The 14,138-nt window shown below is 44.3% G+C and overlaps 1 protein-coding gene across 1 annotated transcript in view; it reads right to left on the bottom strand.

Annotated features, from left to right (window-relative positions):
* The window catches only part of LOC130016822 (NXPE family member 1-like), a 32,026-nt gene extending 21,589 nt beyond the window's left edge, over window positions 1-10,437 (bottom strand). The window contains exons 1-2 of the mRNA XM_056107527.1: window positions 10,339-10,437; window positions 4,105-4,823 (exon numbers count right to left, since the gene is read on the bottom strand). Of these exons, the coding sequence (XP_055963502.1) occupies window positions 4,105-4,823; window positions 10,339-10,437 (818 nt within the window). The remainder of the gene's footprint in view (window positions 1-4,104; window positions 4,824-10,338) is intronic.
* Window positions 10,438-14,138: the final 3,701 nt, after the last annotated feature.

Below are 14,138 nucleotides of genomic sequence, written 5' to 3'. Positions count from 1 at the left end.
GCCAAGAGAAGGGCTAACAGAACAAAGTGCCCTGTTGGTTAAGGACACTGCAAGTGTGACTGGTTCTGGTTGAGATCACAAAGTGTTCTCAGCTTGAAATCTTCTGCTCTGCCTGAGATAGAGGTCCGGTTTTTAGTCCACTCACAGCAGTGTATAGCCCACAGGTGCAGGGAGCCCAAGCAGGGTGCACCAAAAGCTGTGCTAGGTGGACAGAGCATAGCTGTGTCTTCCTGTGTGCAGGACAAACCCAGAATTCTCAGCAGTCAAGGAAGTGGGTGCCAACTTTGGCCTGAATCTGACCCTCAAAACTGTGTTTCACGTGATCTAGGTCCAGGCCTATGGCCCTGTTAGGCTATAACAGCTAATTCTTAGTCTCATCTATTATCCAGCATAGTGCCCAGTGCAAAACATCTGGTAAACCAGTCAGAGAATTCAGAAACCCATAGAGCTTATCCTGACCTAAGCCAGCAAGGAGCATCCTCACTGGTCCCCTCTCCGGAGACAAAGAGTTGTCTCATCCAAGACAGAGCACAGTGGCAGGAACTCAGGTTGGGTCGTTTCTGCCCAAGCAAACCTATATTTTCTGAAAATAAAGTCCTTTACTCAGATGTACCTGTATAAGGATAAGGAAGTATGGGTCGCAAAAATATCAGGTGAGTAGAACAGTACCAGGGAAACAAAATTCTTGTGGTGAACTATAGAGTAGTGGAACTGATTTTGACTCTATGAACCGAACCCAAGTTTCAAATGTAGAACTGATCCCTTGTTCATGCAGAGGAATCAGTGTTTGGGACTGGAGAGATAGTAGGGCATTTCCTTGTACACAGCTGACCTGGGCTCAATCTCTGGCATCTCACATGGTTCCCCAAGCATCAGCAGGAGTAATCCCTGAGTGTGGAGCCAGGAATAACCCCTGAGCATTGCCAAATGTGGTCCAAAAACTGAACCAACAACAGCAACAACAAAACCCCAATAATAATCAGCGGCTTGGGCCGCAGGAAATTTGAAACTGTCAGAGGAGTAAAAAGAAAAAATAAGAATGTCAAAGAACAAAGAAAGCCCAGCGGAATTAGGGTGTTAATGACAGAATCAACACACGGTGGGGGTTATAGGAGACAAGGGAAGGATCAGAAAGTGTTTTTCATGGCTGAAAGATTCCTGAACAGGGGAAGAACCCAGATGAATGAACCCTTCACAGGGTCTCACTGATCTACATGATGCTTGCCCATTGTCAAGACAAAAACCTGAACAGCAACAGAAAAGAGGAACTATACGAGGGACATTCATACTACTACTGGCAAATTCTTCTTTTCAGGTAAGAAGATTGTTGGGCAAAATAATCAAAATATTCAAAGAAAATCATTGCCAACTAAGAAGTTTGTGATGGCTTATCTGTCCATAAATGGAAGAAGGATCAAGATGTTCCTAAACAAACAAAATCTGGGGAGTTTATTCTCACCCGGTCTGACTTTCTAAAGTAGTTTTGTTGAGTTGAAAGTGAAAATACAAACATTATAAAACCGACTTTGAAAATCATAACTATTTAGTCATAAAGATTAAAAAAGTAATTTTATGACCTTAACTACAGATTTTCAGTTGCACAATATAAAGACAAAGTCCAGAAAAAAATAATTAATAAAACCTGAGGGGAAAATGAAGTAAAAGCACAAAGTTTATGAACTCTTTTGGAATGGTCAGTATTATTTGTTTTTAGGGAACCACTTTCAGTGATGTTCAACCATCTGGCTGGGCATAGGGTTCTGGTTATTGAACCTAACCCTGTACTGCCTCCTTGTCCCTGAAATGATCAATTTTAAACAGGCTGTTGTGAGTTTATGATTTTATGTGTAACCACATGGAACCACTAGGGAAAGTTATATACTAATTACAAGAACTCAGAGAAGGATAATAAACACAACAAAGCATAATACCAGAGACATTAAAACGCAAATAAGGAGGATTAGAAACAACAAAATGCAATAAGAAATCTTTAACTTATCAATAATGACTTTAAATAGAAATGGATTAAAATCTTAGAAACAGCACAGCTGACATGACTAAGCATCCTTTGATGAATAGACAGGGATTGGCCATATGTAGTGACATATTGAACTCAGCCATAAAAACAAGGACATGCTAGTGTTATCTCTAAGGTGGATGGGCTTTGAAGGCATTATATGAGGTTACATAGATATAAAGATACCATGATGACCTCATTTATATGTAGTCTTAAAAATTCATAGAACCTTCTTTCCTGGAAGGAAGCATTGCATGATGCTTGCCATAACCATGCCGTCAGAACCCACGCTAGACTGTTTCACTTGGGGCGCCTTAGAGGGGGACGGGTGAGAGCCCTCCCTACCTCAAGGGACCCATCTCTGGAAGCCAAAAACATCCAGAACTCAACTGCAGCCATGTTCATGGCCGTTCTCCACACACTAGAGCTGAACCTTACCCATGAACCTATTCCTGGACCATGTGGCCGCATTTAGGGCCACCCGACACTTTATAGGACACACCCTACGCACACTCCAAGAGTGCTGCACCATATTTGATGGGGTTCAAAGTAGTAGGCAATGAATCTGAGGGAATTTTTACATATATATATATATATATATATATATATACACACACAAGATTCAACCTCTAACCACATGATTATGATCTCTTATAAAAGGGCTTAGTGGTCCCTGGGTGAAAAACAACAATCTTCACACTCTTTCCTCAAAAGATCATTTTTGTAACATTTTCAGCACTTTTTCATAACAAACAAGTTTGACAGTTCTGCTTTGGGGATTGGGGTTTCAAATGCAAACACCCAAAATATGGTAGTGGGAAGATGTAATGGTGATGGGATTGGTGTTTGAGTATTAAACGTAATCAAATATTATATTATGAAATATTTTAAAAAATTCATAGAAAAATAAATCAGTGTGGTGGCTGGAGCGAGGAGGGAAAAGTAGAGGGAAGTAGTCGAATGGACAAACTTTGAGTTATAATAAAATAAGTGGGAGGTAATCAGTGACGGGATGACTACAGCGAACACCACTACGATATACAAGAAAGCTTGGAAAGTAAATCTGAAGGGCTCTGGTCACAGGGAGACAATTTCATTCCTTAATATTGAATCTCTATGAGAAGACAGATGTTAGAAGAGCCTGTTGTGGTAGTCATTTCACTGTATGTATAAATCCAAATTTTCTTGGAAAAACTGGAGAAAAGCTTCTGTGTGTTTTTGCCCATGTCTGCTACCCACAATTTGGTTTCTCAGCATTGTCCCCCTTCGTTGGGGTATCCCAGTTTCTGGAGCTGTCCGGATTGCCTGCAGACTTGTGGCATCCCTGGAGATTAAGTGAAGGGCCTCATGCTAGCCAAGACCACCTCTCTTTTGTGGGGGTTCATACTGGACAATGGTCAGGGGTAACTCCTTGCACTGTGCTCACAAGTCCATGTGGTGCTGGAGCTTGAACTTGGGCCTCCCTTGGGAAAATCTAGCACCTTAGGCCTCTGAGCTACCTCACTAGCCCATGGGGCTTTTGACACCATTGAAAGATCTTCTGGGGCATTTTCTCACCAACATCCCAAAAGAGCAGCAGGAATGTGGGAACAGAGATATTACTGCACACTTACTCTCTTTTGATGTAACTGCTGTTTACCCTGTGGAGTGCACTCAGTGTCAAGCTAGAGGGCTGGCGGAGGGGACGTGGTCCAATGTAAGGGTATTGGCCACTGTGGGGAAGTGTGGGTACCCATGTCATACAGTTCATCTTGGCACAAGGAGTGAAGTGCTGGAGGGAGGTATCTGTGAATGATGGCACTTAAGCGTCAGAAGCACCTGAGGGGGTCATGCTGCATATGAGAGGACAGCACCCTTCTTTTATTTTGTATTTGTTTGGGGTTAAATCCAATGGCTCAGAGTTAATGCCTAGTTTTGTTTTCACGGATCACTCCTATTGTGATTGAGGGGACCATATGGGGTGCCAGCAACTGAATCCAAGTTGCTCACATGCAACTCAAGTGCCTGACCCTCTGTATTATGTCTCTGGCACTAGGTATCCTTCTACCTGCACATTCCATTAGCCACATCTCTGGAAACAAACTTACTTGATGAAGAGGTTTTGCTCCTCAGCAGTCAGGTAAGAAATGGCACGGTTCCTGGTGGACATATGGGTCAGGGCTTCACAGGGAACATGCGGTGGCTTCACACAGTAGAAAGTTTCGTGTTCACGAGTGTCCAGGTACTGACACAGCTCAGCACTTGAGTTGAGGGTCAGACCACATTCAGCCAAGACATGGGAGGTGCCATGAGCAAATTTGCCCGTGAAAATAATCTTGTCATAGCCTTGGTTCCTGGCCCTCCAGAGAGCCGACACTCCTTCACTGGGGTGAATGAGCAGGACAGACAGGGAGACCGGGCCATCCCAGAGCAGGGTGAAGCTGACTAGATAGGTGCCATTGTGGAAATCGGTCACCTTTCCCGAGGCACCAGCCTTCAGGGCTGGGGAGGATATCCGGGCCCTCAGGAAATCCCCGCCATATTCCTTCCTGCGCCCCAAGTGGTCCCTGGCCTGGAGCAGGACGTCCAGCCGGTCCCCCCTGCAGTATGTGTCTTGGGGGTGGAGGATAGTGGCTGTGCTGTGTGCAGCGCTGGTGGTGGAGCTCATATGGGTGAAGGGCCGGGCTGGGATGAGCTTGTCAAGCTCCTCCACGATCCTCCTGACTCTCAGCTCAGATTCTGTCAGTGACATCCTCGTGACCGATAAGTCAGGGTCTGAGGAATTCTTGAAAGTGTTCCAGTCACAGAAGTTTAGAGTAGACCAAACCTGAAATGGCAAGGAATGTGATGGACTATGAAATGGACCTTGCCAAGTCATTTTTCTTGTGGGCTTTAGATACCAAATCCCTGTCTTGTTTTTTACAGTAATGGCACTTTTTCATGGAACATAAACATTTATCTCTTAACCTCAATGTTAGTGAATGTATGAACATTATCAATAAAGACATTTACTCCAAATGACTGCTCAGAAAATACTTTTAATTATTAGATTTCTGTGCATTAAGCTTTCCCCCTTATATACCTTATATTCAGTCATCACTAAATTCTGAGTTCTACATTCCCCCCCACCCCGTCCATTCCTGTCCAATTGTGGGTCCAGTCATAATCATTTGTCAACTGGATTCTAGTAGTCACTTGTTCACTTCTGCTTATTTGTCAATTTTCCTCATTACAAGGGAGTAATAGACTTATGCACTGAAAATTTATTGTTTAAAAAATTGAGGGGGGGACTTGTTGGAGTGCTAGTATAATGGGTAGGGTGCTTGCCTTGCACATGACAGACCCAGGTTCAATCTTGGAACCCTGTATCGTCCCCCAAGCACTGCCAAGAGTTATCCCTGAGTGCAGAGCCAGGACTAAACCCTGAGCTAAAAGAAATAGAAGACACACTATCATCCAGATAGCATATGGCCTAAAGTTGCATCCCAGTTCCATATAAACCCTATAAAAATCCCAATCCCATAATTTTCAGTCATAGAATAAGGAACCCCAATACTTATTTGTACCTTGTAGCACTGTTGTCCCATTGTTCATCTATTTGCATGAGTGGGCACCAGTAACGTCTCCATACATCCCTGTTGCATGCTAGTGTAGCCTAATGGTGTCTGCTCATTCCAGGAACATGAAATGAGACTTGTTGTTACTGTTTTTGGCTTATTAAATATGCCATGGGTAGCTGCCAGGCTCTGCCATGTGAGCAGGATACTCTCGGTAGCTTGCTGGGCTCTCCGAGAGGAACGGAGGAATTGAACCCGAGTTGGCAACATGCAAGGCAAACGCCCTACCCACTGTGCTATCGCTCCAGCCATTTTTGTACCCTAAATAACAAACATAGTCCTGAGGCGGGGGTTCAGGGGGAGCATGCCTCATGCTTTCCATTTGAAACTAGAACCATGGGTTGCTAAGACATATGCACCCTATCTCTGCCTTGCTCTGTCTGCTGAGCCACCCCTACTGACCGGCATGGTCCTGTCCATACAGGAGAGGGGAGAGGCCTGCTCAGAAGTGAGTGCTGACTGATGGTGGTGGGTTCTTGTGCCACATCAAAGTTGGGGATTCCCCAGGGCACAGAATTGAAGGGTATCTGTGGCTGCTTGTGCAACAACATCCCTCTTTGCATGTTGTTCTTGGTGGAGACATTAAATATCTGGTCAGACTTGAGCAGTGGCTGTCTCCTGGTATGTGACCATTAGGAACAGCCAAATTCAGGGATGCTCATGGGGGTCTGGGCCGACTCAGAGGTGCAGAGTATCTGGGCACACTCGTGCATCGGTAGACACATGGGTCCAGACTAGTGGAACGAAGCTGAGGTTTCAGTAAAATTTTGGCACATGTAAAGCCTAAGAGGCTGTCTGCAGGGTTCCTGTGGATCCAGTGAGCCTTAAACAGGAAATGCCCAGCAGTGAATGGAAACCAGATAGGGCAGCCCAGGCTTGCACAAAACTGGACCTTCATTCTGACCATACACATTGCTGTAGACAGGAGGAATTTACTTTCACTAGTGGATAATGACAGAAAGCTCAGTGAGGAGCACACAGGAGGGACCTAATCTCCCTGACAAGGAATCCAGAGTGACTAGGGGTAAGCAGTTCACTGATGGAAGTAGAGGAGAGGTCCAACAAGGTCTGAACTGAAAGGCAGAGGAAGAGAAGCATCAAACACAATGGAGGGAACAAGCAGCAAATGGCAGAAGCAGAGGAACAGATCAGAATGCATGGAGACAAGATGTAGAAAACAATACACCCAAAATATGAAAAAATAAATTCAAAAGGAAGAGACATCGAGAGCTAGTGCAGCAGATACGGTGTGTACCTTGCATGTGGTGAAGTTGGGTTTGATCTCTGAGTACTGCCAAGAGTGACCCCTGAGCACAGATCCAGAAGTAAGCCTTGAGCTCTGTGGGATATGGCCCCAAACCCCCATCCATTCCCCTCCCCCATCCAATGAAGATAACATCAGAGAGCTGCCTATAGTTCTCACTTTAATAGAAACATCTTAGTTATAGGGGTTCCAAGGGGAGAGGAAAGAGAGAATGGGGAAGAAGCTTGAGTGGGAGAAATTCTACCATTCCCAATCTGAAAATAGACTCATACATTCTTTTTTTTTCCCTTTTGGGTCATATCCGGTGATGCTCAGGGATTACTACTGGCTCTGCACTCAGGATTTACTCCTGGTAGTGCTTGAGGGACCTATTGGATGCTGGGGATTGAACCCGGGTCAGCAGTGTGCAAGGCAAATGTTCTGCCCGCTGTATTATTGCTCTTGCCCCAGATACAACATTCTAGATCCAGGAAGCTCTAAGTTTCCAAACAGCATATACCCACGCAAGACATAATTAAAATGGTGAGAACCAAAGCTAGAGATAAAAATGCATCAAGAGCAAAAAAAAAAAAAAAACATTTCCTGATAGAGCAGTTCCTGGTGGTTGATCCCTCAGCAGTTATCGCTGGTCCTTAACAATAGGTTTCTCAGATGAAACCCTACAGGCTATAACTGATGGTATGATTTGGCTAACACATGAACAAAATTGGCATCCAAAAGAGAATACTTTTTCGAGGTAGGTTGTCTTTCACATTTGAAGGTATGGCACTGTGTCACCGACAAACACGAGCAAAGCAAATTCATGGTCACTAAGACAACACTGCAGGATACTCTAAAGGGCTTTGCATAAAAGGCCAAAGAAACAAACATCAGTAACATCCAGAATCCAAGGTTGAAAACAAATGCCTTAATTTTAGTAATTTCCCTTAATGTCAATGACTTCGACTCACTGATCTAGAGATATGGATATGGAAAGGCCTGTATGGATTGGAAAACTGAACCCAATAATCCATTATATTTTATTTTATGGTGATACTCAGCGGTGCTCAGGGCTTAAAATTCTGTCTTGTGGGCTCAGGTATCACTCTTGGTGGGGTTCAATGGACCATATCTGGTGTCTGGGATCAGATCTGGGTTGGCCACTTGCAAGGCACTGTGCTATCTATTGCTCTGCCCTTTCTGTATGTTTTTTAAAGTCTCACAGTGAGTCAACAATCTGGCGCAGTAAGGCACTTGTCTTGCATTATGGTGCCTTGGGTTCCATTCTTGGGATTGCCAACTCCCTCTCAGCTTCTCCACATGACAAAGACTCACAAGCTATGACTCCTATGATAGGAGATGTGTGAGAACAAAGTTTACAGACCACTGACTACAATCCCTTCATTCATTAGAGTATATATAAAGTGTAAGCAAAAGAGTTCAGCTAGAGCCTCAAAGCAGCATTAATGCACTCAGGACTAAAGTAAAACAGCAGGGGTAGACCAGATGGGGACAGGACAAGGAAATAGAATATAATTGCAGGTAAATATTAATAGAGCCAGAGAGATAGTACAGCGGCAGGGTATTTGCCAACATAGGCTGACCTAGCACCACATCTGGTCTCCTGATCTCAGATCCCTGCCAGAGATGCCTGAACACAGAGCCAGGAGTAAGCCCTAAGCACAGCTAGGCATGACCTAACCAAAACAAACAAACAAAAAATGTAAACATTAATAGAACCCAAGCTGGATGTTTGAAAAAAAAATTGACAAAACTCTGATAAAGTCAATGAACTAATTATTAATTGCAGAAATAATTAGCACTGTATAGAGCACTGTCCTACTGTTGTTCATCGATATGCTCGAACGGGCCCAGTAACGTCTCCATTTTGAGACTTGTTGTTACCATGTTTGGCATATTGAATACAATACGGGTAGCTTGCCAGGCTTTGTGATGCAGGCGAGATACTCTCAGTAGCTTTCTGGGCTCTCCGAGAGGGGCAGAGAAATTGAACCCGGCTCGGCCAGGCTGGCTGCGTGCAAGGCAAATGCCCTACCACTGTGCTATCGCTCTGGCCCAGAAATAATTATATTTATATAATTATTACATATAAATGAGTACAATTGTAATGTAGTTATTATAACAACATAATTTTAATAAATTACCCAGAATTATAATTATATATGTGTAATAATTATATTAATAATAACTGCAATTAGATGTGTAGTACTGTAGTACTGTCCTCCCATTGTTCATTGATTTGCTTGAGCGGGCATCAGTAACTTCTCTATTGTGAGACTGGTTGTTACTGTTTTTGGCATATCGAATACAGGTAGCTTGCCAGGCTTTGCTGGTCAGGTGAGATACTCTCGGTAGCTTGCTGGGCTCTCCAAGAGGGGCGGAGGAATCAAACCCGGGTTGGCTGTGCACAAGGCAAACGCCCTACCTGCTGTGCTATTACTCCAGCCAATTAGAAGTGTACATAAATAAATGCCAAATAATTTTTTAGTATCTATGGAAAATATTAAACCTTACTTTGAAGGAAACTTTTTAATACTTAAATTGGAGTGATAGCACAGTGGTAGGGCGTTCGCCTTACAAGCGGCCAACATGGCCGACCCGAGTTCGATTCCTCCGCCCCTCCCGGAGAGCCCGGCAAGCTACCGAGAGTATTCAATATGACAAACACAGTAAAGTAGTAATAATATAAGCATGATAATGATTCCCTTATCTGCCTGATAAGCCTGGGATGTGGCTGAAGTGGTTGAGCACAGTGCCTCAGCTGTCCAATTGGGGTCATTCATGGCACTGTCATGCCCACCTCCCCTTCACCAGGAGCACCTCTCACAATTAATGCAACAGTAACGTGGGGGTGGGTCATGTCTGGATATGCTTGGGGCTTACTCCTAGCTCTGTGCTCAGGGATCGTTCTGACAGGGCTCAGAGATCAGGAAACATATGTGGTGCTAGGTCAGCCTCTGCAAGCAAACACCCTGCTGTTGTGCTAGCTCTCTTGCTCTTTAAATATTGACTCATAATTATATTCTAGTTTCTTATTATTCCCCCCATCTGGTCTACTCCTGCTGGTTTATTCTAGTCCTGAGTGCAATAACCCCTGAGCACAGAGTCAGGAGTAAGCCCTGAGAACAGTTGGGTGTGTCCCCTCCCCCCCACACCAAGATTCTAGATAAAGCAGAAAGAGAGAGCATAAAACTTAATTTCCAGGGCTAAGTCATACATGCACCCATAGTGGGTGAGAAGAATGTTACTACAGATGCCACTTTGGGGGTGCAGGAGCAACGGAGAGGTGGGCTCCTGAGCAGTGAGGGCATAAGAGAGGTAGTGTCTAGTATATCTGAGAAACAAGGGGAGGAGGGGGAGAAGTACCAGAAGACTAGGCTGGCAAAGGAGAGGTGGCTTGTGACTGAGAAGACCGAGCCCAGGAACGATTTTGCTCTCATATTGGAGGAAAGGCTTCCTACCTTAGTCGAGTTCTGGATAGTTATCAGAATGATCCAGGAGACCATTGAGAAGGACAGCAACAGCAGTAGCACTTTTTTAAACAGCGTGCACGAGGCCATCAGGAGCACCCTAGGAGAGAGGACCCATTAGGAAACTAGATAACTAGTGAATTCCTCTACACTCTCCCTCTCATGTTACTCTATTTTCTTTCTTTCTTTCTTTCTTTTTTTTTTTGGTAGGGGGTGTTCTCACACCCAGTGATGCTTACGAATTAGGTCTACTCCTGTCTCTTCACTCAGGAATCACTCCTGGCGGTGCAAAGGTGGATCATATAGGATGCTGGGGATCGAATCTGGGTTTGCTGCATGCAAGGCAAATGTCCTATGTTCTGTGATATCACTCTGCCCCAACTATTTTCTTTTTTTTATGGGGGGGATTACATGTGACTTTGCTCCTGGCTCTGTGCTCAGGGATCAGACCTGGTGGACTTAGGGATCATAGGGTGTGCCAGGGATTGAATCTGGGTTGGTTGCATGCATTTCCCATTCTATGATCACTCTGCCCCTTTGCTCCATTTTCAACCTGTGCCCAAACTTTGTTCTCCTTTCAGACGCCCCCGCTTGCCTCTCAGAACTAAGAGTGTGAACCTCCAACTCTTTGACTTACCCTGTGGCTACTCATCCCTGTTGTTTTCCTCCTTCCAGAACCTGGAAATGGGAGTCAAAGACCCCTTATCTATGCTCTCTTTGCTCAGCATACAGTGAATCTCAAAGGACAGTGAGAAAAAGAAAATTAGCCTGTCTTTGGGGAAGAAATAGGACAATTTGAATCATAAGAATAAGCAGTGTCACCAATCACATCCTTATGAAATGTTTTCTGTGCTAAGTAGGAGGGAGATTGGACCTTATGGTTAGCTGAAATTTGGAAGCAGGCTTTCCCGCATGTGGCTGACCACAATTCAATCCCTGTCACCACATACAGTTCTCTAAGCCCTACAGGAGAAATCTCTGAGCACAGAACCAGGATTACCCTGAGAATGGTTGTGTGTGTCTCCCACCCCACCGCATCCCCCTTTAGCATTTACCAAATGCTAAAGAAGTGGGATATTTATTGTAACATTGTATGGCCAATGCCTAGAGAGGTATCTAACACACATATCTAAATGACAATGTTTAAAAATCAGTCCTGACTCTCAGACCAAGTTTATTATGTATCCATGGAAATTCTACCCTTCTCAGAGTGAACAATGATCATGATTAATAAGGCACAAAATCAGTCATAAAACTACTGAAGTGAGCACCCTTTCCCCCACCCAACATGGTGGAGCCTGATCCCTTTCAATTGAGTTTTGTAGCGCATGAATTATGAGATATTGCCTAACCATTTTCTCACTTGGGAAATAGTTGGTATCATATGTTTAAGCAGTACACATATTTTAACGTGCAATTTTGATTGCACTTGGGAGCCCTTACACAGCTCTCTTAGTTTAGCTGTTGTCCACTCTGTGGGGAGTTTGTGCAGAACTGCTCAGTACTGACCTCCCCGAAGGCACACACATCACCAGGATGGGCACACATAGGCTCCCCTATCCACCACGCCATTATTAGTGGAGGTGTAGTAAGAGTTGAATTTTTTTTAGCTCAAATATAATGATATCAAAGAAAACACTTGCAAGTGTTTGTTAGTGACATGGATTTGATGTTTCTTATACAAGTGGCAGCAAGACAAAGGGAGAGAATGGAAACAACAGAGCAAGTAAAGGGGTCCAGTGAGCAAGATCAATGCTGCCTGGGCTGTGCCGGGGCCGTTGTTAGGAGACTGTATGTCACATAGAGCAAAGGCAGAGGAAGGCACAAGCTGGAGAGAGCTTTGAGAGAGACTAGGCTGGTAGGGGTGGTCAGAAGCTGTCCTGACGAGAGATACTCCAGTCTACTGGACACTGGTTGACATAGTTCACTGGGCATTCTGAAGTTCCGTGCATGCAGATACTGTCCGGTACTGTGAGGACACTTGAGGGGAATGTTCTCATCTTCTCCCTGGAGCAGACTGACTGTGGCATTTCCCTGGACTCTCTCTGGCTCCCTGCCAAAAGGCAGAGACAGAGAAAGTCATTCAGTTGGAAATGTCCTTCATCTCTCCCACAGAACCCCAGACAGGCCCTGTTGGCATAAAAATTATTTTGAGCAAACACAAACGCAACAGAAGACTTAAATACAATAGTAGCCATTTGTGTGTGTGCGGTGGGTGGGGGTGGGGGTTGTTGGATAACATTGGGTTATCCTAGCTCCTCCTGCAGGGAGCTTAGGGGTTTATTGAGCTACTCCTACAACCCCAAGACACACACAATTCCATCAAGCACTAATAACTCTATATTGCTTTTTTGCTTTCCTTTTTGTCATTTGCATGGTTTATTTAGCAATGTCATTTTTGTATAGACACAGGAAGATAGTTCATGCTATGCTTTGTAACATGGGAGTTAATTGATTCCAAATAATATTTACTTCTGGGCTTCCATATTTACTTAACTTAAGCCTCAGTTGCCCTTAGTTCCTAGTACTCCAAAAGCAGGGTCCCAACGAAGGGACTGGATGGACCCAGGGCAAGCTGTAAGCTACCCGGGCATTGGAAAGGGATAAGCTAAGTGCCACAAGAACTATAATAGGTCAAGAGCGCAGTCATGGAACAAATTCTGTCATGACCCAAAAAGAAGGAACTGAATAAGGACCCTGCTGTGGTTAGGAAAGACTAATCTGGCCTGAGCTCCGTGGTCTGGAATATAAAGCGAGATATCCCCAGGAAGAGCCAACCTTTAATCTCAATGTATCTCTTACTGTGTTCATATAAAATGACTAGAAATATTATAAGAAGTAAATTTACTATGAGTGTTCAAATGAATTACTAGCTGAGGAAAGGAGAAAGCAATACACTCTGAATTGAATCCCATCCTTGAGGCATCTCCTAGTAATTGAGTGCTGAACCCTCAGATGAGATTTTGTCCTTGAGTTAATCTCCTAAAGGCGTGGCTTTACCTCTGTTTGTTGTTATGACAGTGTTCAATCCCACCTTTGTGTACCCCCACCCTTCATGATCTCAGTATAACTATGCTGTAAGGGGTAAGAGGGGACAAGAAAGTCAATGACTAGGAGGATGAGAACTGAGACTTTGGGACTTTGGGATTGTGAGGACTAGAAGGAGGACTAGATGACTATGATGACTGCAAGTAGAGGCCTATGAGGCTATGAAGAGATGAGGAAGAAAACATAATGAAGTAGAGAACTTTGAGGTCTACGAGACTAGGATGATGAAACTATGGTGACTGAGGCTGCAACCAAAGTTACGGCTATGATTGTACCGTAAGGGGAGATATGTAACTACGTTGGGCAACAGAGAGAAATAAACTGTCTACTGACCAGCCTGGGGCCTAGTTCCTGTCTCTCTATTCTCCCGTCCTTCGTCCGTCCTCTGGCCACTGAACACATGAATCCCTTGCGTGCCAGTGCCTTTTTATTTGGAAAATCACAGGAGTTCAGAAAGGGGGCTGAGAGGAAGAGAGTTATTACCTGGGTTGACTTTCATCTGGGTGGCCTGTCTACTGCCTATTTGGCTGGGAAAACGATTTTTGTTGTATTTGAGAGCCTAGAAGTAAACACTTATATGGGGACAATTATTATTACTTGGGAGTGGTGGGATTGGGCCACCTGGCTGTGTGCAGTGATTGCTTCTGACCATGTACTCAAGGACTACTGCCAGCAGTGCTCAGGGGACCATATAAGGTGCTAGAGGTTGTATGGGACTTGCAGGTTGCAAAGCAAGTACATTG

The sequence above is a fragment of the Sorex fumeus genome, unplaced genomic scaffold (genome assembly GCF_029834395.1).
Source record: "Sorex fumeus unplaced genomic scaffold, SorFum_2.1 ptg000169l, whole genome shotgun sequence".
Taxonomy (NCBI): domain Eukaryota; kingdom Metazoa; phylum Chordata; class Mammalia; order Eulipotyphla; family Soricidae; genus Sorex; species Sorex fumeus.
Note: the sequence above shows the minus strand (reverse complement) of the source record. Positions and strands in the feature narration are given on the sequence as shown.